At 34.9% G+C, this 27,588-nt stretch overlaps 1 protein-coding gene across 1 annotated transcript; it reads left to right on the top strand.

The window, feature by feature from the left end:
- Window positions 1-881: 881 nt before the first annotated feature.
- Window positions 882-26,656, top strand: LOC121411578 (carboxypeptidase N subunit 2-like). Its single transcript, XM_041604373.1, has 4 exons — window positions 882-1,502; window positions 3,403-3,491; window positions 19,378-19,498; window positions 23,811-26,656. Exon 4 carries the CDS (start codon window positions 23,812-23,814, stop codon window positions 25,576-25,578), a length of 1,767 nt encoding a protein of 588 aa, XP_041460307.1. The 5' UTR covers window positions 882-1,502; window positions 3,403-3,491; window positions 19,378-19,498; window position 23,811; the 3' UTR covers window positions 25,579-26,656.
- The last annotated feature ends 932 nt before the right edge of the window (window positions 26,657-27,588 follow it).

The following is a 27,588-nucleotide window of genomic DNA, read 5'->3' as shown; positions in this document are numbered from 1 at the left end:
ATTTTAAGAATGCAGACTATCTGTCTTTGGAGTGTTAACGTTCGTATGAATGCTATCTTATGTTTGTTTGCGGTATTGGCAACGCGTATATGTAGGTTTGAGCTTATGGACTCGTCCAAGGTCGTCAATATACTTGTATATGCAGACGGTGTTTTGGCTGTGGTACGTGTGGGGAATTGATATTATCTCTAAAGCTTGGTGGATTGAATCTTTCCTGAAAAACAACCCTAACATGGGCTCGGTAACAGGCGCGGTTCTAGACTTGATTGCAATAAAATCCAATATATATGATTATAATAGTAGTTATTCATGGAGAGGGTCATATAAGCATTACAGGTGACTGTGGCAGATTACAATTTTAAGTATTTTAAATACTTTAATATAAATATGCCGATTAACCCTGACCCCAGCCCTCGCCCACCCGCCGCATTTCAACTTTTAGCTGATCGATAGGGTTATGTCACCATGCACACCAGTGTCTACTCATGCTTTTGGAGATTGTACCGCTCTCTACCCCTCTTTGGAGAGCTGACCAATCATGTATCTTTCCAGGTACTTGTCAATCAGCGATTACTTATATCGAATGTCTGATCCGGGACAATAACGTTATAGGTCACGCAACCTCAAAATCCATGCCATGTACACAGTTAATAGAATCCAATTTGGCGAAAGCTTTCTCATCAAAATAATCATTGGTCGCAGCCTGCCCTTGTTGATAGACATAAGATAATTTCATTGCACTCTTGATTTAATTCCTAAGAAAGAAGATTTTTCTTGAGCGTTTATCATCATGATTACAAGGACTATGGAAATGAATCCACAGCACGTTTGGGTGCAGGGGTATTTCTTTGCAGAAGTAGAATCATGTGTCAGACATTCGGCCAGCCTTTGGTTCTTTATCCACTTATATCTTTCCCTCGTAACCCTGATTATTCTATAACAAGCTTCTTATTGGCCTACACAGCCGTGACGTAACAATCATAAACCGCTCTCTTAAAGTGAACGAACTTACGTACACGCGCGAACATGAAAAACCCGAGGAAAGCATTTCGCATATCAGTGTTCCAGATAGACGCAGTGCCTGGCTGTATGTCATCGCCATAAAACGGTCTGCTAGCGTGTATACATACATACGGTCATGATACTTCCCTTCTTGCTCACAAACTCAGTTACCCCCGTCGAAATTGTGTAAACATTGGACAGTGGTCATGGTGACGACTCATGCACAACGTTCAAGGCGACAAACAACACTAAATGGATCATGAATTATTGATTGTTTACCCAAATTACGTTCCTAGTTTGGATATTGACGTGGAGAGGATGATTTCTGTGGAATAACGGACTTCACTGAACCCAAGGATAGATCAAACAAGTTTTGTTTTCAAACTAGTTCCACATCCCGGTTCCACATCTTTTTTAGAATGTGTTTCCATGTTTACCAGATCAACGTTTGGCGCAGATTGTTTATCAAGACTATGTTCTGACATGCTATGGAGTTTGAAGTGAGAATTTATGTGAAAAGCTTTTCATTGATTTCGAAGATAGGCCAAGATGTCTAGCTTGTATATAATCCAATGTTTTCATATCTAATTAAGATTGAATTGTCTTTAAACATTTACTACAAGGTTAATCGTATATTCTTTTTTGCCCCTAGTTTAGATTTCTATGTGAGCGGGTGAATTTATGACAACGGATTCATATCGATATAGTTACCAGGCTAGCAGACGGGGAGGGGGGGTGGTCGCGTGGAACCCCACCGTTTGGAAACAGCACAAACAAAGAAAAAAAAACGAAAGGGTGAAAGAACGAAAAAGATTTTTTAAAAATAAAATAAAGAGGAGTGAAGGGAAGAAGGGAGGGGTGATTAATTTAATTGATTATTATAACACAGTTGGTTCTTTGTATTTAAAATTCGGGTAAAATGTCGAGTTTTCAGTATATCAAAAAAATCGGCTTTCGCTTCGCGCTTTCAAGCAAGATACCCATCTTTTTAATAAATTAGAAAAAAAAGTAAATAATGTCCCGATTGTGGTCTAAACATTTAAGTTCTCAATAATTGTTTAATTGGCACATATCCTGTTTATTTTTCAAATCGGAATATCAAGTTTCTTTAGCTCGCGGTTAGCACTTGCATACACTTTAATTTATTAGATGACCATAAAAAAATACAAAAGGGCGTAGAATGTCCGTTTCTTAGATTTAAATCGCGAAAAATTTTACCTCGTGCTTGCATAAAATGATTGGTTATATACCCATCCTAAATAAATCATGTTTACAATCATCGCCGAGAATTTCGAATTTTCAAGGCCGAAACAGGGCACTTTTCAGGTCAGTATATATTTAAAAAAAATTCTGCTCGCGCTCACATTTGTTGTTTAGGACGAATCTTGATCAAGATTTTAAAAATGCTTAGAATCCTTAATTTTCAGGTGTGAATACATGTTCATGAGATACCTTATCCAACAATAAAATTCAGATGTATTTCAGTCTTTAGGAGAGTAACTTTCAGCTGCTGATCAGAGAACATGCGGATGAAATATTCCTACCTCCTATTGTCCAATGCTCCAAATATTGTCAAATGCTGAAAAATTCCACTTTTTATAACTAAGACCCCCCCCCCCCCGTAAGAAATCTTGGCTACGGGCCTGGTTACAATGTTTAGAATGATCTTTTCGATGTTTATCAAATCTTTTCTCTGTTTACCCAAAAAGAAAGGTTTATGATTTAGATTAAAGAAATAAGGAATCAAACTTCTGGAGAAACAATTTTTTCCCCAAAAAATCTTGAGATGTATATATTTAAATTTAAATATATGGCTACGAAAGCAATAAAAGAAGATATTTTGTTTGCAAATCACCTCTGTTGGATAAACCATGCTATGTCTCTAACGTAGGGCGATCAATTTTGGCAGGCTTCAGTAGCCATGTGACAGAATGCTCAAGGCGAATCTACTTCACCCTCTGTGTACTTGTGCATGGCAATTATTTCATGCTTTGCCTAACATGTGCATTATCGATCAACAATTAAGATTGTGTTTTGACAGAACACATGTGTATTTACCCACTTTTTAATCATTTTGGGTGATAATTTTTTTTTTCAAAGGAGCAGCTGCTCCTAATTAGGAACCCATGTGCCAAAATTTATGTTTTGTCGATATTAGAAATATTGTCATTTTTGTATATTATTTGCTTCTTCAATCTATGAACTGAGCGACAGACAATCAATGAAAAAAAAATATTGAGAATAAAATTGAATATATCATGTGTTGTGAATTATAAATATTATAAAGCAGTTCGAAAACTACACTGACTTCCTTATAGAAGAAAGAAGAAAAAAAGTTATTGACATTTCATTTATTCTTTGGTGGCTTTGATGATTGTTTTATTCTCTTTCTCTTCACAGACATTTCAACCGCGAGGATTTACAAGTGAAAGACTAAGAATTTGAAGATCCTTCTAGCGATGTTATTGGAATAATTCAAATAATAACAGGTAAGAAAACCTGTTTTCGCTTCACAGTCAATTACGTCATAAAAATAATATACTGGTTAGTTGAATATTTTGGGAATCTTAGATTCGAATGTGATGATTAAACCTGATTCTTATGAGTTATTAAAATATTTGTTGCAAGTCTGAATAAGAATCTCTACACTTAAACAATAATGACAAGTGCAAATTGAGGTACAAAGCCTTGTCAAATTAAATTCATACTTATCCATGCACTGCAGAGTGATATTCAAAGTAGTCATTCCACATGCCCATTTTCATTAGGTCTGCTATTAAATTGTCGATTTGACTTTTTAATGCTAATAAAACGGAACATTGCGGGAAAAATAAAATCAAGCCTCAACGTGGATAGGAGCAGACAAGCAAACACAATGAACGGCTATAAATAAGATCATGCATAATTCGACTGGGTCTGCGGTATCGGTATTTCAATTGAATTTATGAATATGTAATCAACCAAAGAACCATAACTATTCAATCCAATTCAATTCATGGTTATATTACGTCCAACAACCATTGCATCATACACGGCCAGAAGGTTGAAATTAGCATTTTACAGAAAGATATATTATAGGCTATCCATTCCCCAAAGTAACAAAATATTTATGTTATAAAATACATAATGTTGAAAAGTGATTAAGAATCTACAATTGAAATTGGATTATCGGTTAAAAATGTTGAGTAAATCAAAGGGAAAAATCTGTCCAAATAGAATTTTGGTAATTTTCTTTACTCATTCCTGTAGAAGTGGAATTCCGAGATATATACGTAAATTACACACCAGATAAATATGCTCGTACATATTGTATATGAACAACGCTTTCCCAAGTTTTACTCAATTTTTGTCATATGTGGAGTTGGGTCGTTTTTATATTATAGTAAAATCCAGGGATGTGTCATCACCCTATCAAAGACACCCTCTTACCAATCACAAAAACAAGCAGCTTGTTAATGTCATGACGTCACAAGTCGCATTCTTTATGCCAGGTTATAATCATCTCATTATCGGGTTTGTGGTGATAGGAAAGGAAAGGGAGATAAGGAGAGTAAAATATTGTCGGCACTCTTGTACATTTTGAGGGTGCCATATTTGACTCGGTATAGACGCCTGATGAGAGTCGAATCTGTATTGTAAAGGGGTTTACAACTGATTCTATAATCGGCATGAGTTGCTTTGATAAAGAATTGTCTCCCAGTTTGAAGCCATTCTGAGTCCAATTTTAGAGTGGAGAGATAAGTAAAAAGAGAGAGTGAAAAGCAAGGAAAAGTGGATAAGAAATAATGGAAATATTAAAGAGTACTCCAGGCTGAAATAATATGAATTGAGCAGGTAAAGAAAAATCATAACAAAAACAAAACACCGAAAATCTGATCAAAATCGGACAAAGAATATAACAGAGTTAGGAATTTAAAAGATTTGCATTATTCCGGTGAAACAGTTCTCAGCATGTCATATTCCCGCTTGTTATTTTGTATTTTATCTATCAAATTGGGCTTATTCATTTTTCCTTCAAGAACCAAAATAATTGGATTGACAACTGATTTAGTGCATTATAGGTATTCAATACTGCAACTTATTTCATTATAAGGGAGACATCATTCACACACATGTATTAATGAAATGAAATGATAATGATTTCATGTAATAACATAAGAAAAAGGAAAGTGGGATGTGACATCATCAGCCCACCTAATGAATATTCATGACGATGTGCATAAATTGTTTTCACAATGTATTGCTAAACTTTGAAATTTGATATCTTTGCTATTTGCTGTAATATTTTGTTGAAATTTTTAGCATTTTGCTCTGTGAAGTTTACTTAATGTATTGAGATAATACATATTTCAGCCCGGAGCACCCCACTAAGATGTCTTATATTTACTCTGTCTACAAGTATTTCGGTCTTTTTTCTCAGAAACATTACACCGATTTCTTAAGAAAAATAAAGTTAACATTAAGATATTTTCTTTTTTGGGGGTTCGAAGAGAATAAAGTGTAGACAGAAATGACAGAGGTTAGTTTTCATGATTTTATGGTGTTTTTTCAACGTTAAATACATGTGGATTTTTGAAAAAAATTCTAATTCTTGGGTTTGAGAGACACTTTTGGAAAATGATATGTTTAACATATTTAAGTAGCAAAAATCTCTAGGTAAGAGTTTAGTTTGTACATTTTCTTTCTGGTAGATTACTCGATTGAATACCAATATAAAATCCACGCAGATAACACGAATTGTTAGTGTTTAAAATGTCCACATATTAGAATGTATATATTCAAAATTAAGTCGTTCACCGTTATGACATCAACACGTTCAATGCATTCTCTGTTTAGTAACATAAAAGAAATTTACCAACAAAATAACAATAATACAATTTGAAATAGAAATCTGATGAGTTACTTTGAGGCGATTTAACTTAGAATGATGTTTTCACCTTTTTTTCTTAAACTTTATGATGATATTATGAAGATATTAAAGAGTTTCTGATCTAGTGTTCTATATTTATAGTCCTGTACCGTTTTTGTTCCTAGTTAAGAGTACTATGCACATAAAGACTGATTTACCGACGTAGCAGATCCAAAAAGAAGTCTATATCATATACCTAGCCTCTTCCAACATCATTTTATATTAACCAATTACTCAATTTGTTTTTAGTCACATTTTAATCAAAACAATCCAACGTTCGCTCAATTTATACCCACTCGCCCTCACATTGTATCATCTCAATTAGCATCTCACTCAGACGCGACCGGTACAGTCAATTCGTAATCTTGAATATTTTTCCAGCCTTTTGCCTGCACAGAATCCGAATCGATGAAATAAGCAAGTCCTTGTTGTTTATTGATATCGAATTGTTATACATGCCCAACCATTCCCGCCTCTCTTTAATCTAAGTAGACCTTGAAAAGGCCGTTATTTGTCTCGGCGGCATCCTCAACCTTTGCTACTTCGATTTGTCATCTTTTATCAAATGAGAGGGAAAATTGTGTAGCTTTGCATTCCGTGTATTTTCCCCGACAGCTATTGAAAAAAGAGAGATTTCAAAATATCTCAGTCACAGCGACGAAATCGACGCAAAACCGATCAAAACTTTTATATATTATTACATGCCATTGGTCAGTTTGAGTCTGTTTCCTTGGTGTATCAGGTTTTTACATGCCATTGGTCAGTTTGAGTCGGTTTCCTTGGTGTATTAGGTTTTTACATGCCATTGGTCAGTTTGAGTCTGTTTCCTTGGTGCATTAAGGTTTTTACATGCCATTGGTCAGTTTGAGTCTGTTTCCTTGGTGTATTAAGGTTTTTACATGTCATTGGTCAGTTTGAGTCGGTTTCCTTGGTGTATTAAGGTTTTTACATGCCATTGGTCAGTTTGAGTCTGTCCTTGGTGCATTAAGGTTTTTCCATGTCATTGGTCAGTTTGAGTTGGTTTCCTTGGTGTATTAAGGTTTTTACATGCCATTGGTCAGTTTGAGTCGGTTTCCTTGGTGCATTAAGGTTTTTACATGCCATTGGTCAGTTTGAGTCTGTTTCCTTGGTGTATTAGGTTTTTACATGCCATTGGTCAGTTTGAGTCTGTTTCCTTGGTGCATTAAGGTTTTTACATGCCATTGGTCAGTTTGAGTCTGTTTCCTTGGTGTATTAAGGTTTTTACATGCCATTGGTCAGTTTGAGTCTGTTTCCTTGGTGTATTAAGGTTTTTACATGCCATTGGTCAGTTTGAGTCTGTTTCCTTGTGTATTAAGGTTTTTTTCATGCCATTGGTCAGTTTGAGTCTGTTTCCTTGGTGTATTAAGGATATTTCATTGCATCGGTCAATTTTAGTCTGTTTCCTTAAGAAAGCTTCATTTTAAACAGTTTACGATTATAATCTAATTAAGAAATTGTCTGTTTTAGAGTAGTTTGAAACAATAGATATAAGAAGAAATTGTCTGTTTTAGAGTAGTTTGAAACAATAAATTTAGAGGGGGATATGAAATTGAGTGCAGTATAGGTAATGCATATAGTTTAAATATACAAACCCCTTAGCGGCTCCATCCGATATTGAATATTTATAATTACTAGAAATACATTTTTTTTAAATGGTGATTTTCTACAATTGTTTGTTTTTTATTTATTTATTGATAAGATGAAATCAAATTATGACTGCGAAAAAAAACATGGTATAGGCGAAAAAAAACATGGTATAGGCGAATGCGTGCGTTTGACTATAAATCTCTAAATGTGTATTTAATCAACCTATAAATCTTTTCTTGGATGGATTTTTTTATAATCAGTAGTTGGTAATTTCATTATCAATGAACATTTCAATTGGTTGAAAATATGAGTGCACTAAGAACAGTCTACAACGAACGGTGAAACAGTGAGTTGTACCGTCCTATTGCTTCACCCCCCCCCCCCTCCATGACTTGCCTTTATTTTTACCCCCATCTCTCTCCTATCCTTTGCCCTCTTTCTTTTTTCATTATATTGGAATCGTAGGAATTCATTTTTTTACTAATATGAGAATCTAATTAAAATCCGTTTCGTTGTAACTTCAATCCTGTAAGTGCTTCCTTGTATAGCTGTTTTTCCTAGATTTCAAGAACTTCAAAATCCATGAAATATCAACATGACGGGATAAGCATACACGCGTGCAAAACTAATTGGTCATGAACTACTCGATCGAGCATACTCCTTTTCACTCGATACAATTCGCAGGAGCTCTTGAATGCGATCATGGTAATAGTCATATTTAAGTTATAGATGGGCATTAATTCTCACAACATAAGAAATTAATGAGGCGATAATTGTTTCCTGAGGGAAAAGGCATTCATTTCATAATGCGAACACAAAAATTAAAGTGCGATTGAAATGTCTGACAATTCCTCGTAACAAATTTCAATACAGTGAATCGATATCTCAATATATATATATATATATATATATATATATACATATATACTTTTTGTTTACACTCTAACTTTCGTGAATTTAAATAGACTCATAACGGCTGGGAAAAGTTACCAACCGAGCACTGGACTTAGATTAATTATGTAGAGTTTAGTTTAATATCCGTTGAGATCCTAAAATGAATATTATGGATTCAAATCAAAGCTACTTCTTTTTCCAAAGTTCTCCTACTTTCAATTTTCATTTGCTTTCTTATACATTGCAGTTCATGTTAATTGCTAATCGTAAATTGATCATATCAATTATGTTTTGTCCAAAATACTCTTTTGTCAAAAAAACATATGATTCTAAAAAGTAGTTATTAAAGGGTTTGTTTCACACATGAAAGTTTTAAGACTCATGAATCTATTAAAAAAAAAGAAAAGGATGTTTCCTCGGTAATTGGCTATATATACCAGCTTGGCGTTTACCAGCAAAACGCTGTACTGCCGAGTTCCTACGGGTGTTACATAAACAGAAATTTCCCATTATATCGAGTCAAATTGTTACGAATCAGATTTTTTTTCATTTCAAATCAATGTTAAAACCTTATTGATTATTATGATTATAAGTATTTGAAGCTCATATGAGCATATTAATTGGGTTTGTTTTTCACGGTACTGATGACAATGAAAATATCGTGAGGAATATTAACAAAATTGTGTTGTCCATTTCAAATCCGCTACATAATCGACATGACAACTGTGTATATACGTTTTTTTTGTATACAGAACGGAATGAAAGCTTGAAGGCATAGCCATAGTTGAATCATGTCATGTATTTCATGTCTTTAGAATACGTGACAGAGATAAATGGAAATATAGCGTTATGCCACCCCCCCCCCCCCCGACACACCCGAGTGATACTTGCACGGTAAGAAGGCCCGAAGTGGCTGACCGCAAATACCATGAACCTCGTTACTAGTCCGGGTATATTCAACGACCTTAAACCACGGCATCAACTTTTAAAAAAAATACAAATGCACTGTCAGAAATCCATCATAATTGCCCAGGGCTTATATCACTTATAACATCTAAATTGAATTAATGACACTTCAGAGTGAAACCGTATCACTCTCAGACGCCCACTTGCAATGTCGTTCAGTTATCCTCTTAAAATTCATAATAAAAACACAGAAAATTCATTTTGTTTACAGACCGTAAACCTCCTCATTAAAAACCTTTTTCCTATAAAATATTGGAACAAATAATCCAGCGGGAAAGTAATACACCATGATACACTGAGATTTAAAAAAAACTCGGCAAGATATAGGATCTTTGCTGTATGTGTGTGTGTGTGGGTGTGTGATTGGGTGCAAGTATAAGGTATGTCTGCATGAGGGTGTGTTTGTGTGATTTTTTTTCTTCGATGTGTGTGTATTTCTACTTTGTTGTTATTGCAATGCACTTGGCCAAATTTTAAATCGCTCATGGGCGACATTGTCGTTTCCAGTGGATCTAATGAAAAGCACAATTCGCCTATATGAATAATCAAGAAATCAAAATTAGTGCTTATCTTAAAAATCACCATACATATTTAAAGGCCCGTATTCGGAAGTCAGGTTTATCTTAGACCATGGTCTAACTCTGTGCTAAAATTATGGGAAGCCAAAAGTGTCAATATTTTTATTAAGTTGTATGGTTGTTTTTTTATGTTAACTGATGTGCTCTTTCCTGATTCATCGTTGGTGAAGACAATCATCTTTTTATACTTCCTAGACAATTATGAATGATTTGAGAGCTAAATGAGCTGAAATAAGATATCTCTACTGTTAGTGATTTATGTAACAATTTGCTATCCATACTTAAACCACAACTTTAAACCTGAGTTTAACTTAACTTCTGAATGCGGGCCTTTGAGTTCAAATGACATTCTGACCATGCGAAGGATAACTATACACACACTAAGAAATAAAGGTTCAAAATTGAACCCCGAAAGGCTGATGCAAAATCAGCACCCTAGGGGTTCAAAAACTGAACCCCTGGTTGGGGTTCATTTTTGCACCCTGCGGGTTCAAAACTGCACCCCTAGGGGTTCAATTTAAAATTTAGGGGTGCAGTTTTGAACCCGCAGGGTGCAAAAATGAACCCCAACCAAGGGTTCAATTTTTGAACCCCAATCAGGGGTTCAATTTTTGAACCCATAGGGTGCTGATTTTGCATCAACCTTTCGGGGTTCAATTTTGAATCTTTATTTCTTAGTGTGCAAATTGGCTTGTGAGGGACATTACTTTCACCCATAAGGCCACATGCTAAACATTAACATCTCTTTTTTTGTCAGAAAAAAGTTAAATTTATTATTTATCATAAACAATTTCCGAAGCCGGAATCTTACAGGCTATAACTTTCTTGGGATTTTTGGAATTTTGATGTTATATTTATGTGTTCTTAACTCTAAGTAACCTTTTTTAAAAGTAAATGAGACTATTAATTCTGATTGATTGGTATTTTGTACCATTAATTTTGTAGGTATAATGTAACAGAAGAAATTATTGTATATAATGATCCTAGTTAGCCTTGTTAGTGTTAATTCAAGACAATCCTCTCGAAAATAACAAACATTATCTGGGGGGGGAAAATAGTAAATTCAAGCTATGTCTGAACGGGACTATCATTGTAATTGCAAGCTTCAAATGCTGTCCACTTGCTTTCTTACAAGGCAATTCTTCGTTAATACCGGTAGAGTACCACGGGAGATTGACCAAAGCTCAATATCATACCGTTGTCTCATTTTGTATTTTCTTTTAAAGCAGCGTTACAGCTCGTGTTTCAAAATCAATACCGTCATCCGATATTGTCGTTTTAATCATCCCTCAAAGACGGGAGTTATGATTACATAGAGGAGTCTTTGATGTTGAACATGTAATCAAGATTGATGTATGAATTAATTTCCCACCATGCCAGAATGCTTCTAGATTAACGAGCATAGATTTTGGCAGTTATACGGATAAAGTTCATGCTATATTTCCCAAATTCATCTCTCTCTTTCCCCCCCCCCCCCCTGTCTCCCTACCTCTTTCTCTCTTTCTTCCTCTCTCAAATAGCCCTAACATTTTATTCGTCATGTAATAGGGAGTTTTCGCAAGAGCTATGCAGACGTTTTCTGGGACTTAGAAAACCTATTGCCCTTTAGAACAACGAAGTCTTTGTCGAAGGTCGATAAATCGAAACAGTAGCTTCGTCCGTGACTGGGGACAAACGACAAATTTGCGATTTTTCGTGAAACGTTGAGTCGGCCCAAACTGCGCGGCTATTCCGATGTGCTTCGTTGTAGGATTCATTCCACGTCGCTGAGCGCAAACTTACTACTATCAAAAAATTTCCCAGTCAGCTTACAATCTGTTGATAATCTGAACACTGGTTTAAGTTGACCCATGGTCTAAGTCTGAGGTTAAACCAAGGTGGTTTGAAATGTGGTGGAGTGAAAACTAACTAATTCAATTTGAACCAAGTTCAAAACCACCATCAGCATGATCAGGCGATATCAAGCTTGTTCTTTGGTAAGTCTCCATGGCAAAAAGGGAGACAAATTATTCATGTATGATTTCATACCAACAGCTTATGTAAAACAAGATATGCCTTAAGTTTGCAATGAATAATTCTAATTCGTATTGATAGGTCGCCACCAAAGGCTACAGTTCACCTGGGTATAGTTTTGTACTTCTTTAGAAATCGGAAGTCACATGAATTAATTTGAATTTCGTTGTCACTCCATCTTTTTACCTCCATGATAGCATGTTAGGATTCCACCATGGTTATGAAAACACTCAAACAAAATGATACATGAAAGGTAATGAGTTGTAGCATGAATCATGATGATTTGCTTTCAGTAAAGAACGTTTAGACAGACGTGATTATTCATCTTAAAGTGATTGGTTAACATTGGTTTGACTTTTTAAAAATCTGAGCTAGAAGGTCACACTATGTCTTGTCACCTGTGTCTGTGATATGTTACAAAAATAAAGCCCAGAAAATTTTCGTTCGAAAATAATAATTTAGTGCTTCAAAAATTGAAATATAAAGTGACCGGAAACACCATGTTAATTTCATCCCATACACTTATGTGTACTATTTAGGCGTCTATAAGACGCCTATTTACTAAATCGGGGTTTGCCTTGTAGTTTTAGCTTTTCATTCTCAATAATGGTTGTTTTCAGGGTTTATTAGTTCCAATACATGCACTTGTACACATGTTTCATCTTGGTTTGAGAATTTTTTTAAATCGGCTGCTCACAAAGCTAAACAATACCTTAAAGTAAACCATTGTATAATGACTTGAAAGATATACAGAGTATTATCGTCATAAAGAAAGGCACTTATGTATCTCCTCGATCCCTAAAGGTATGTAACATTACTATTCCAGTTAATGCATAATGAAGTAGATAAAGTTCATATCGGCGTAATCATCAGTCACCATCTGCTTGATAAAATAGATTAGGGGTTAATATTTATTCATGTTGCATTAGTTAAGGATGGGATATACTGTGTGTACTGACAGCCAGTATCTGTAATAACAATGATTTCCGGTTACTGACAAATATTTCTGTTCAGTAACAAGTATAAAAGCGCCATGGCTTATCATTCCCTTCCTCTTCACATTAAATCATCCCCTAGACCCCTAGTATTAACATGTTCAAATCTAAGATTGTTGATCCGTAGCACATGGACTCCTGTACCTCCTCCCCCTTTTCCTGTTAGGTTTGCACCCCTTCATTTTTTTTTTCTTTTTGCGTTGTTTTATCTAAATATATGTTTTCTGTTGATATTTGTATTTTTGATTCATTCGTTTGTCACTATTTTCATTAATCTCCTGTCTATCTGTTATTTTAATCTGGTTTTATTGTGTCTAACTTGTAAAATGTAAAATGTGTTTGGACCCCACGGAAGACCAGCGTGACTGTGCCAGCTACGCTGAATGTGGGCTATCCACCGGATTTTATTGTAGGCCTATATAATTATGCTTTTAATACAGAAATAAATACTGCTACTACTTCTACTACTATTGCTACTATTACTACTATTTCTACTACTACTACTACTACTACGACTATTTCTACTACTACTACTACTACTATTACTGCTGCTGCTACTACTACTACTATTACTACTGCTGTTGCTACTACTACTACTATACTATTACTACTACTACTACTACTACTACTACTATTAGTAGTAGTAGTAGTAGTAATAGTAAAGTTTAAGACATACAGGAAAAGACAGGAGATACTTAGAAATAGGCGCAGACTAAAAGGACATAATAAGTCGATAGTAGAGGACCTCACATCTCGAAATCAGGAATTACTAAATCATGCTAAATCTTGCCCTGTTGTAGAGAGTGCGTGGAGCTCAGATGGCCGTATAATCGCCCTGTTCAAAGACAAAGGAGTGGGCACTAAGGTCATTCATAGCAAAGATCAACTTAAATGATTATAATTATGATTATAATACCAGAGAACAGAGATGACATGAGGAAGAACATGGTAAACTAATTTTAACCTTTTCCTGGATGGATGATACTTGATTTCACCCTTCCTACGGAACTTTTACAAAGCTAATAATGCTTTCAGAGTCTCACTTTTTAATGTACTTTTTTAATAACCTGTTTTTCTGTCCTTTTTTTTTCTTGATAGTATGTACCCTTTTTCATTCCGTTTTTGTATATTTGAATGTATGTCAGAGGAACATGATCAATTATGTATTTATCTTCACCAGTCAGTATTCATGAACATATATCTGCAACTTCATTTAAACATACTCATTGGAAAACATGAATTCTTGCATTTTTTTATATGAATCCGTTAATAGATATTGATCCAGACTTAAATATGTTTAATATTGTAAACACAAGTACTTCTACTTACACACCAAATGAGTTTAATATGAAGGTTCATAAACATCTTGGGCTGAGTATACTGCATATAAATGCTCGTAGTCTTCAGAAAAACTTTGAAAAAATCTCAGAATTTAAATCAACAATTCATATATCTTTTTCAATCATTGCGGTTTCTGAAACGTGGATTACTGATATACCACTTTTACATTTTGAGCTGGAAGGCTATACATTTTTGAATTCCAACAGGATCTTTGGTCGAAGAGGAGGTGTAGGTTTTTTGTATCAAATAAGTTAAAATACCGAATAAGAAATATTGTTTATGAGAATGAGGTTAATGATTATGAATATTTATTTATTGATGTCTTAAATCTTTATAACATCGAAACTACAGTTGGAGTTTTATATAGAAAACCAAGTGGTAATGTTGACGAGTTCTTTAAATTTTATGAATACATGTTATGTAAACTTAAATGTGAACACTGCAATTTGTATATTGCTGGGGATTTTAACATCGACATCTTAAAACATCTTAATAATTCTGATGCTGCCAATTTTGAGTATCAATTCTTCTTATGGTCTCATACCCCTCATTAAAAGTCCGACTCGTATTACTGCCAATACTACTTCTCTAATTGACAATATCTTTACCAATGTTATAAATTGTATAAATTATAGTGGAAGTTTTAGTGTGGATATTTCTGACCACTTGCCAATTTTTCATCTCTCTCAAATCGAATATAATTCAAACGATGCATGTAATTCTAAAATATCTCGCAAGATTACGAAAGATGGTATTGATTCATTGATTGCAGAATTGTATGTTACAGACTGGTCTTCAATATATTGTTGTTCTGATGTAAATGAATCTTATGAGTTGTTTTTATCCAAATTACTAAATGCATTTGACAAACATTTACCTTATGTTAAATGTAACGATAAGAAACATCACATCCGCAAACCATGGATCACTCCTGAAATTTTACGTTATATTAGGAAAAAGAATAAGCTTTACAAAATATTTTTGAATAATCGTTCTTTATCTCATGAAAATAAATACAAAAACTTTAGAAACAAAGTGAATCAGATTTTGAGGAACGCCAAAAAATCATTTTACTCCAATGAATTGAACAGTCATCATAATGATGTCAAAGGCACATGGTCTGTACTGAATAACATACTGAGAAAAACAAAAAAATCTCTTCCTAAGTATTTTATATTTGATGATAAACGTGTTGATGATCCACAGCAAATTGCGAATGATTTTAATAATCATTTCATTAATTCATGTGCCAAGGCTATTGATTTATTACTTCAAGACAATAGTTATTTATTTTCTGATTTCAAAGATTATCTGACAACTCCAAGTGGTGTTTCGTTATATTTAACACCAGTAAATGAAAGTGAAATTATTGAAACTTGTAAAACACTAAAAAACACTAAGTCATGTGGGTTTGACTCTATTAGCACTGTTGTTTTAAAGAAGATTATTTATTCAATTGTTAAACCAGTTACACACATTTTTAATCAATCCTTAGCTACTGGAATTGTTCCAGACAAACTGAAAATTGCTAAAATTGTTCCTATTTATAAAAAAGATGATTGTCATAATTTTGAAAATTACAGACCTATTTCAATTTTACCTTCTCTGTCAAAAATATTAGAAAAGTGTATGCATAAACGTCTTTATTCTTACTTGAATAATAATAATTATATTGTTAATAGTCAATATGGTTTCCGTTCAAATCATTCAACTATACATGCTTTGATTAATTTACAAGACAAAATAATTGCAGCCATAAAAAATAACAACTTTGGAATAGGTCTGTTTATGGACCTTTCCAAAGCTTTTGATATTGTGAATCATGACATTCTTTTATATAAGCTCAAATATTATGGTGTAAGGGGCATAGCACATCAATGGTTTCAGAGTTATTTACAAAACCGATATCAATATACTGTTTTTTATGAATATTCATCGGATCGTTTTATGGTAAATAATGGAGTTCCTCAGGGGTCTATTCTCGGCCCCTTGCTTTTCTTGATATATGTAAATGACATAGTTAAATCCTCTGGTAATTTTAATTTTACAATGTATGCAGATGACACAACAATATTTTATACGCAACCTAACCTTTCAAACTTAGAACAAAACTTTAATTTCGAATTGACTAAAGTGTGTAATTGGTTTAAAGCTAATAGACTCCTCATAAACAAAAAGAAGACCAATTTCATGATATTTTCTTTACATAACTTATCTGATATTTCAAACACGTTGACTGGCATTACCATTTCCATTGACTCCATTCCTCTAAAGAGGGTAAATTTTGTAAATTTTCTTGGAATCTATATCGACTGTAATCTAAAATGGGATACCCATGTTAACAATGTTATTTGCAAAGTATCCAGATGTATAGGTATTTTATTTAAGCTTAAATACTATCTTTCAAATTATTCTTTGTTTTCATTATATAATGCTCTTATATTACCATATTTATCGTATTGTGTCAGCGTTTGGGGTAATTGTAGTAAGTTAAAAATAAACACCTTATTTAGATTACAAAAAAAAGCTTTGCGAATTTGCACCAACAGCCATTACCTTGCCCATTCTGCTCCTCTCTTCATAAAACTCAAAACTTTGAATATTAGTGATTTATATCAGTATCAAACAGCAGTGTTAGGTTACTTGTATTTTCACAATTTACTTCCATATAATATTTCTACTATGTTTTCTTCAAATCTTAATGTTCATAATTACAATACAAGAAATAGATATAATTTTCATCGTTGGAAAGTTTTATTTATGTATGAAGAAAAAAGTCCTCGATGTAGTATTCCAGTCATTTGGAATTCATTACCAAATTATATATCTCTTTGTAATAACCAAAACTCATTTAAAAAACATTTGAAAATATTCTTTTTATCCAAATACTGACATGTACATGTACCCCAAGTAGTGCATACTGTTATTGCCATATTTTTTTTGTCTATGTTCCTCTGACACATTTCATTTTTGTTTCTTTTTTGTAAACATGTCTTTCAGTAACACATATAGTTAATTGTATTAAATATAGATATAAGGGAACTTATTTTACAGGGCCACATGGCCTTACTTTAGTTTCCCTTTTTTTTCATTTTCAAATAATTTAGCATGTATTTATCCTTTCTTGTTTTCATTGAAAGGCATTCTGTAAACTGTTTATATGTATTTTACTTTTATGAATGTATATTATTGCATGTATTTAATTTGTATTGTAATGGACTGTTTTTATATGATTATGGAAAATAAATGATCAAACAAACAAACTATTACTACTACTACTACTATTACTACTACTACTACTACTACTACTATTTCTACTACTACTACTACTACTACTACTACTATACTGCTACTACGACTACTGCTACTACTACTACTACTACTTCTACTACTACTGCTACTACTACTACTACTATCTCTTCACGCTTTGGAATGACGTAAGGTTCTAAGCACCATCGTTGACGACGTGGCGAAATATTCATATTCCTTCTTATGTCAACATGGCGACATACATCATCTTGCCAAGTCGAATTATCAGATGACGCTCTTATTTCGACAAAGCAAGATAAATTTTCTCACAACCTCATCAAGAGGATGACACACTTTAACGATTCTGTTGTTTCATATAGCTTCTGTATCTTTGCGGTGTGTTTCATTTAAGTTTTGAACTACCCTAATACCCAATCATACTATTTTATTTCAATTGATTTTGTTCTGCAAAGATCAATATTCTATCATTACGCTTCGATACAATATCTAGCTTTATAGACGGTGTGGCATTTTGGATTTTTGTGAAATGTGAAATATAAAGCAATATAACACTCTTTGCGACGCACCCACATATCGTCGTATCGTATATGTATGGATATACCTAAAACATACCACAATTAGATAAAACACTGTAAAAACTGTGGTGTTAAAACTGACACCAGTTGGTGTTAATAGAGGATCACACCCTGAGGTGTTAAAACTACACCCTAGAGATTGAACATAACACCAAAGAGTGTAAATAAATAAATATTTAACACCGGTGTAAAACAACTGTTGTGGTCCTCTATATGTACTTTGTTAACATTTGTGTAACACACTTTTATTTTTGACGACTCATGTAACGATATATATAACACTAACAGAAGAGTATTTTAAAAGAACCCGCGCTTTATATCCTTTATCCATGTGACCTACATCAGCATGATAACTCACTCTTTTTAGAATGCTCAATTATGATTATGCTTCTGAATTTTTAAATAATACACATTGACATCAATTTGATATTCGGTACGTCTTATATGGAACATGACATGTCTTTCCGTCACATCAAACCTAGCTACCCAGTATGAAAATAGGATGCAATAATAAAGTCTATTGCCCTGTTGTTTGCATCATCAGAGGGAATAAAATGCATCATTGATTGCTTGATAATTGAGCGTTAAATGGTTAATGATGTGAGTGTAGACATGGCATAATTAGGTCAAGTATAAAGATGAGTAGACGACAATGTTAGTCTTGGGATATTCAGACTTTGATTATGAGGTTAAATATATAAAAGCAATTTTGATTGACAGAGGACTGACTTTTCTTTGTCATTCTTATATTTTCGTAAACATGCAGAAGGAACTCTGGCGTCATATTTTAGTGAGTGTTCGAATCCTGGTCATTTTGACTGGTATCGTGTAAAATTAGATTTATGTGAAACAAGTCAATGTACTAAAACAATATGATATTGTCTCTATAAATCAAGTTACAATGTTATTGGGTAAACTACTCCTTAGCACGGGATTGACTTTTGACAATCCTATATAGCAAGATTTTTAGAATATTGAATTGATTAGAAAATAGTAAGGGAATAGCAAGTGACCCCTAAAACTTTATACAAGAAAGTGTGAAAAAAGGTTAAATTCCATTTTCACTTTGGTGTTACGTTTGTTTTTCTTATTTCAAATGGCAAAAGAAATTAACGCAAATTTTAAATATGCTGATGTGATAGGCATATGATTATCTAAGAAAGTTTATATCCTAACAGCAAATTCTCTAACTGAGCTTGTTTCTTTATATTATCCCCGTATTCTAGATTGGCCTAACAGTTCTTCGATGGGTCGTCTGATGTAAAGGGTACTCTATCAGAGGCGATCAGCGAATCCTTGCATTAGTCACGTGATTCACCTTTTAAGCCAATCACAAACGACTATCAGGTAACTTGATTGAATATTTAAAACGAACGTAAGTTATGTTTGCGCACATTCAAACAACATTAGTATGGTACCCATAAAGGGACAAAAAATAACATTGTGCATTCTTAAAATAGACAAATAGGCGGGCGAATATTGCTCTCAGACAGTAATCAAGTCTGTGGACGGATATAGACCTAAAACAAATAGATAAACAACCAGTAGAAGGGGGGTGTCATGTTACGTGAGTCACTCCCTGATCTGAAATAAGGCTTCAAAATTAAAAGCAAATACTGGGGTCCCTGTTAGTAACTCTTTTTTTTCAGACATCAATCTATCGCAATGATTCTGATACTCGCTAGAATTAAGTATTCGTCAACTTTAGATACCCCTGAAATTTAAATTGATGTCGCTCTTGTACAACTTTTATTTGTCTACGTATTTTACATCAAGTCTGTCCAAAGATTAGTGTGTTTTTAATTTTCAATGGAGATACAGTTTTCATAAAATATGGCGTGGACGAGTTTGTTGAATCATCAGAATCAGCAAAAATAGACGTTACGGGTATATTTTCAATGTACAAAGGGGAGAGTATTACTTTTGTGAAGATACAAATCTTGGTCACATTAAATAGGAGGGTCTTCATGGCTTTTCAATATTATGAAATTAATGCTCATAACTTCCTTGTTCAATTGCCCTTAAACTGTCCCTGATCTTGATCCTTGATTTTTCTGTTTTCATATAAGCTTACCCATTCCAAATGCTTCATTCTCTTTTATCTTTTTTTAAAATCCTCTATGCAATATCTTTCAGCCTCTCTCTGCCCCCTTTTTTCTACCCCCTCCCCTTCCCCTCATTTTCCCTGACTTCGTTCGTACCTCTCTTATCTTTGCTCTATCCCATCCAAGGTAAATGCCCGTAAGTGTTTTCCCATGGAAAAAAAAACCTTCTTGGCATTGAATTTCCTTGGAAAAGGGGGAAACGATCACAAATTATTCCGTGAGAATTGCTAGGTTATTGGCAGCGGGCTCTATCTTCGTTTTTGGCGTCATGGAAACTTGGTTTAGCTGGAGGGTAATTTGATGAAGTCGAAACGAGAACCTATATCTGAGGTCTCGATGGTTCGGAAAAGAACACATCTCTCAGGCACTTAGTTGTCCAAGCTAAACAGAGCGTCTTGAAAGAATAGTAAATCGATGATAAGAATACGATGTCATTTATGATTGATTGTTAGACAAGAAAACAATCCGACGATAAAGCTTCGGGATCGTTTTCTTTGGGCAAACGAAAATGGAAAACGACAGGGTTCATAATTTTTCAAATCGTCGCCAAAAGTTTCCTCCTTATACACATGGGGCCCTTTAAAAGGGGATTACAATGTATGAGTCGAGAGCCCTGAATAATGAATTCGTTTTTAATCCCCGATGGACTTCAACAATCTCGCTATCCGTAAAATTGGAAAAATCAGTAACGGTTTGAATGTACCTTTATTATGTCTATTCAAATTCTGAGCGAGTCTAACTTAAATAACAGTTATTCAGAGATTATGGGATAAATCTGATAGTGTGTAGAGTGGTGGAACTATGCTGCTGAATACAACACAGTGTCTTCAAGGGTATTTCACAATTAAAATTGAGCATTATGAACAGTGTACATGACACCTCAAGACTTATAGTTCACTAAATATGAACACATTGTGAACAATCACACTGTCAAGGTGTCACCAGTGTGATGTTATCTTGACACAATTGCATTGAATGTATTCAAGTAAATTTACATGGAACGGTACATCACATATCAACAAAAGAACATTTCCTACGAAGCTTAAATAATGGGAAAAAGCTAATCGAGGTTCGCCCCAAATAATATAATTTCTAGTTAATAATAAGAAATAATAATAATTCAAAGTAAATCACAATATTTGTATTTCTAGTTTAGTATCAATAACTGAACAGTTACTTGTGATTTTACACGTAGCCCACTATGAAAAAAAGATGTGAGAACATACAAAATTATTATTTCTTATCATGAAATAGAGGGGTTAGGAGTTTTAGCCTTCCCTGAAGATCAACATTAATGTTGGTACATCCTGCATTCTCCAAAGTCAATTAGAGGAGTGCCGAGTTTTGCTATTATTGGGCATCCAATTAATTTGTTGGCGAAATTGTTACACAGTCCACAGCCAAAGAAATTTTGCTCGGTTTAAAGCAAATCATTCAGCGCAAAATTGTTGTTGGCATGGTAATGAATGCAAAGGGATACAAATTGACATAGCAAGATACACGAAGTTCTTAATCTATTCATTGCTCCCTGGAGATGAATGTTTATATTTTTTTAGAGCTGGCCCCATTTTGATCTACACGTGACAGATAGCAATGGAAATAATAATTGTGATGTAGCGAATGCAACAGGTTTTGTCATAGCATTCGTCGTCACGCCTTTCAAATCGAAGCATTTCCGTTTCGTTTTAACTCATTTATCCCAATTTGAGGCGGAAGAACTCCGATATTTAAATATTTTTTTGTCAATATTCGTTATTGCTTTTAATGAGATTTGAGATGCTTACAGTGTAAAAGCTGGGGGTGTTACTGTTAGAACTGACACCATTTGGCACTGAGGACAAAACACTGGGTTTTAACTTTACACCATAGCTATCGAACACTCTAAAAACAAGAAATGTTAAATTAACATTTGAAAGGTTGGAGGAGTGACAGCATTTTCTAAATGTTGCATTTACCACTTTAAATGGTTCTACCCAACACTTAAAATGTTGGATTCAGCTTTATACAAGGTTGGATGTAACATTTTGGTAAAGGTTGTTACTCCTCCAACCTTTCTAATGTTGATTTAACATTCCAATTTTTAGAGTGAAGATAACATCAAAGAGTGTTAAAAAATAACTATGAAGGAGGGGGTGATCTAGTTTGAATCATATATATATATATTATTATACATATATATACGGTACGCGCATGAACGATAGCAAGAACGATGTCTGCCGAAAAGAAATTGGTACTGAACACGATCCGCCCGTGGATTGTGTGCCCAGTACCGTATCCGCCGCGACACTGGCCGCACATAAACGTTGTTAGACTGACAGAACAGTAAGCCCAGTCACACTTTTCGGACTGCGAAGTCAAAGCATTTATTTCAAGGAGTAAGCAATGCCTTGTTGTATCATTAAGAATCGCTGCCACATATACCGGTTTGTAATAGGGCCTTTATCGTTATTAGCGCATTGTTAACGCTAACAACGTTTCTGTGCTGTCAGTACTGATGTATTGCAAAAACACTCGTGCATATTGAATTAACACAACAAATTTAACACCGGAAAATGACAGGTGTTTTCTATAACACCAAAAGATTTTGCTGTACATTTAATACAAACTCAATTGTGATTGGTCATAAGTTTTTGAGCAAAATGGGTACCGATATTCCAGTTTCTTATAGCATTTCTATTTTTTCTGCGCTAATCCAGCGCACTAAATTATTGCGTCAATCGTTCATTATACAGTGCGTATCAAAAAAAGTTTACGCTTAGAAAAAGTCCTGTAAAATTATACATTTGTAATATCCTGAAGATTTTTCCACATTTTATCATTGTTACAGATCTATTCAAGCAAATGACGATATAACTGTCGAAAAATATTTCCGCTTGAGTGAGCACCACTACTTTTGAAAAGTTAGTAAAAAATCAATTTGCGCAGAACTTTGAAATAGTATGCAAATAAAAGTAGACCTTAATCATGAAGACATGGAATTTAGCAAGTAAAATTGATTTGAAGATATCTTTTACCTTTTTTAACTTGTTTCTTTGCCCAAAACACTTCGAAATGTGCCATTGCACCCCCACTCCCCCCCCCCCCCCCCAATACACTGAGGCCATTGTGACGATATTTGCTTTACACTAAGCTGTGATTTACATGAAATGGCTTATACTTTATTTTCATTTTGTTGATCATCGTCAAGCTTGGGAAAAGTGTGGAGAACCCAATATTAAATGAAAAATGAAATGTAAACACACTTTACATGATAAAAACTTAGTGAAAAATGTTGGAAATGTCTGACATAAGCTTTTGTTTTATGTCCTCAGATCCAGCCGGCACAAAAAAAATGGAAAAGGATGTGCTTACTAAGTGTTAAATTTTTAAGTTGGATGGCAAAATAGTTACAAAATGCTTGAATGTATCCGCATTTTTTTCAACTGACTCAAAGTGCAAGTAAAATGCATGTTTTCTCTGTTTGTCTCTCTCAAGACAGTGCATGTACTGTTAATGAAGTTAAAACATTTTTTCTCCTCTCTCTTTCTCTCTTGCACTTTTTCTCCTATTTACAGGATGCAATCCCTTCCGCTCCCGACCTTTATCGGAGCAATGATGGCTCTTTTGGTTTCCATGGGAACAACCAACGCGGTAATTGCCTGGCCATGTCCCTACCAATGTGAATGTGACTCTAGGCTACAAACGGTACGATGCTCCCTCGTCTACGGGGTCCGCTGGTATGTAACCCCAACTAATATCCCAAGTGATGTTAGATCCCTCCACATATCTGATCAAAACATTTCATCAGTGACAGCGCTCTCTCTGTCGAACCTCACTAACCTACGTAAACTGGAGATGGTGCGGAGCAGCATCCGTGAATTACAAGACAATGCCTTGATAATGGCGCCTAAACTAAGACGCCTCAACCTGAGCGGGAATAGTCTAAGAGCCATGCCACACGCTGTGTCATCTTTAAGAATATTAAAAGAGTTGATTCTGAGCAACAACTTCATTTCAGATCTGAATCCCTCTGATTTCGAGAACTTGACGAAACTGAGAGTCTTGGATTTGAGCATCAATAATATGTCTATTTTGCCTCCAGGGTTATTCCAACCATTGTATGAATTAAGAAGATTAAACTTAAGTTACAATGCAATCATGTCGATTGACGATCATACCTTCCAGAGCCTTACAAACCTTGAGGATCTTTCATTGTCTCAAAATCGTATCCAGCAGTTATCACCAATATGGATGAATAATCTTCAATCTTTGTGGATTCTTGAAATGAATGGCGCCCTCATCGAACGATCTCAAGCAGTACACCTTTTACCAGTCAGTGACTACATCCGATATCCTAATCTCCAGCAGATCCGTTTAGCAGGCAACATGATATCAGACCTGCCATGTGACGCTCTTCGAGTCATGCATGGCCTGCAGCTTCTTGATTTGAGCCACAACAAAATCAAAATCATCCCGGATTTTTGTTTTTACGGAATGATATCTTTGGAAGAACTTCTGCTCATTTCAAACGAAATATATTTAATGGAGAGTAATTCCTTTAGAAATGTGACACAGTTATCAACGTTGGACTTGACATCAAACAGGCTTGATGAAATAATAGAGGGGCTTTTCTATGAAACAAGCCTGCAGAGTTTGTATGCAAATTTAAACAGATTTCAAGCGTTGACAGAGATGACGTTTGCGGGAGCATTTTACCTAAGACATATATTTCTTCGGTATAACCAAATATCTGAGATTTCACATCGAGCGTTTTTGTACACGTCGTATCTGACTACCGTCGATCTACGTGATAACGCTCTTCGAAGGATAGGATCTGAGTTTACCAACTTAACTGGCTTAACTTTCCTTGCATTTAGTAGTAACCTGATTCATACAGTTCAAACAAATGCATTTGAAGGAACGTCGATAAGCTTGATCTATTTGCATAATAATAGCCTGACTACACTGCCCCAGCAAACATTTTCCTACATGCCAACGCTATCCACAATCACATTATCAGGTAACCCTTGGCATTGTGACTGCAGAGTTCGTTACCTCTGTGAAACCATTATCAATTCTCGTGATCCGTATCCTTGGATGGAAGATTCAGAAAATATGGAGTGTGCTTCACCCAAATCATTTCAAGAACAAGAAATGCAAGCTGTGAAGCCGTTTCAGATGATCTGTACGACATATGCATCTGCCTTGGCAATCCAACTTATTGTTGGATTATCCCTTTCTGCTGTGGCCATAAGTACAGCTCTGTACGTTGTACAACTCTATTGCAAAGCAAAGAAGTTGGAGAGGAACGGTGTTGGAGATGCGGGAAAGTGTCTAGCGTAGCAAGACAAGTATTCACCTTGGCCAAGAAGTTTGGGACTTTTCCGTTTCTTTGATTTTGACCGGGGTTTTGACTTCCTTTTATACGAATTTTGAATCCATGTGAAATCTTTGAAGAAGGGTGACATTAAACCTAAGGACAATTCGATCACGGCATGAATGGTTCTGACTTCTTTAGTTGCGATGATCAGAACTCGGCTGATACTGCTTAATTCTGTCTTCATTTCATAAACTATCCTTTGTAAAACAATAGACTGCATTACATTAAAATTGTTATGTTTATCATGTTTACGCTGGAACCGTAAATACCTTTTTTAGTACATGTACCATTTTGTAGTCCTATACTTACAGACATTCCATTTATGAGTAGAACCTCGTTCCTTGTACTTGATTTTGTTAAGAATTTCGTTTAGTTAAGAATTTTGTTTCGTCCCCAGAAATAAATTGGCAACAGTGCTATTGTAATATGCCATTTGACTGTCATGACTTTCTCGGCGCTTAGTAATGGTCACCGGTATAGAGGTCTACAAATCTTATGATTTAAAACTCCCTGGTAATATCGACACTTCCCATGGCAACACTATTAAAGATATCAATGTTGATACGCATTCTTCAAGAAGTTTTCGTGTGTCACATGCCGCTGCACTGGGCTACCCTACATACCGATAAACCCGCTTGGTGCTTTCGGGTAATAAGTCTACATCGCTTTTGGTGGTATGAAAAGACTGGTATTGTTGAAAATGGAATGATCGACAAACAACCATCCAACCAACCCCAAAAGGGAAGACCTCGGTTGTTCCAACATTTTTCTAATTTATTTTGTGTTAATTAATTTCCCAATTTATGCATGAAATTAGGTTCGGCTGTAAATCCTTATTTAAATCTCCTAATCTGCTTTTATTTTTTGTCTCGTCTGCATAGCAGAGCGAGACTATAGGCGCCGCTTTTCCGACGGCGGTGGCGCGCCGCCACCGCCGCGGTGATGGCGGCGTCGCGTTGTCGTCATAGACCAAGTTTATGAAACTTGGACATAAAGGGTAATCAAGTATATCTGAACATCCTGCCTGAGTTTCAGGTCACATGACCAAGATCAAAGGTCATTTAAGGTCAATGAACTTTGGCCGTTTTGAGGGGTATTTGTTGAATTGGCATTTTAGTTCACGTAGTTCATGGATCTACACATGTAGTTCATTAAACGGACATCTAATACCTTGGTCACATCTGCTCTACGGCGGCCGTACGGCAAGTCGAAAACAGCCGTTTTAACATTTTTGCACCAGCTACATTTAAGTGGTTTGAAAAAAAAGAATAAAACGGCTGTTTTCGCCTCACCGTACGGCCACCGTAAAGCAAATGTGACCAAGGTATTGGGTCACATTATCTTGGTCAAAGGTCATGTTGGGTCAATGGACATAGTATTTTATTATCATTGTTGTTTTCAAAGTCAACGCTGTTGCTATATCGAATCGCCTGATGCAGGTAAGACTGCCAGAGGCGTCCTACTTGTTTTAAACTTCTTTTAGGATTCTTAACGAACATGAAAAATTGATTGACTAATCATAAAATTGATAAATCAGTTTTTAAAGTCATCTGTATAATAGGACATACCTTACCTTACATCGTGATCTGTAATAGGACATATCTTAACCTTACCATGTGATAGTCTTTGTATGTTTGAAAAATCAAATGTAAGTTTTCCATGTTTGGCCTGCTGTATGAAAAAAAAGCTCACAAAAATGATTTTTGAGCCTTATTCATTGTCAAAAAAAACCCGGCTTGTAACACTCATCGAAGATAGACTGGGTATGGAAATAAAATGACAATGCCTGTATGTGACCAGCTATTGACCAATCAGACGTTAGTATCTGTGCACGGCTATCTAATATATTTATACATTCTATTGTTTCCGAAATTTCTTATGTGTATATATTTATGTTTTCGACCTTTTTTTTATTGTATTGTGAATGAAAACCTCGGCAAGAATATATCGATCATTGACGGCATGAAGTTTCA

The sequence above is a fragment of the Lytechinus variegatus genome, chromosome 3, assembly GCF_018143015.1.
Source record: "Lytechinus variegatus isolate NC3 chromosome 3, Lvar_3.0, whole genome shotgun sequence".
NCBI classification, from domain to species: Eukaryota; Metazoa; Echinodermata; class Echinoidea; order Temnopleuroida; family Toxopneustidae; genus Lytechinus; species Lytechinus variegatus.
The sequence above is the reverse complement of the archived record's forward strand: the minus strand, read 5'-3'. Positions and strand labels throughout refer to the sequence as shown.

Bases quoted from the DNA above. Each gene is read 5' to 3' on its own strand.
- LOC121411578 (XM_041604373.1), top strand. From the start codon at position 23,812: ATGCAATCCCTTCCGCTCCCGACCTTTATCGGAGCAATGATGGCTCTT.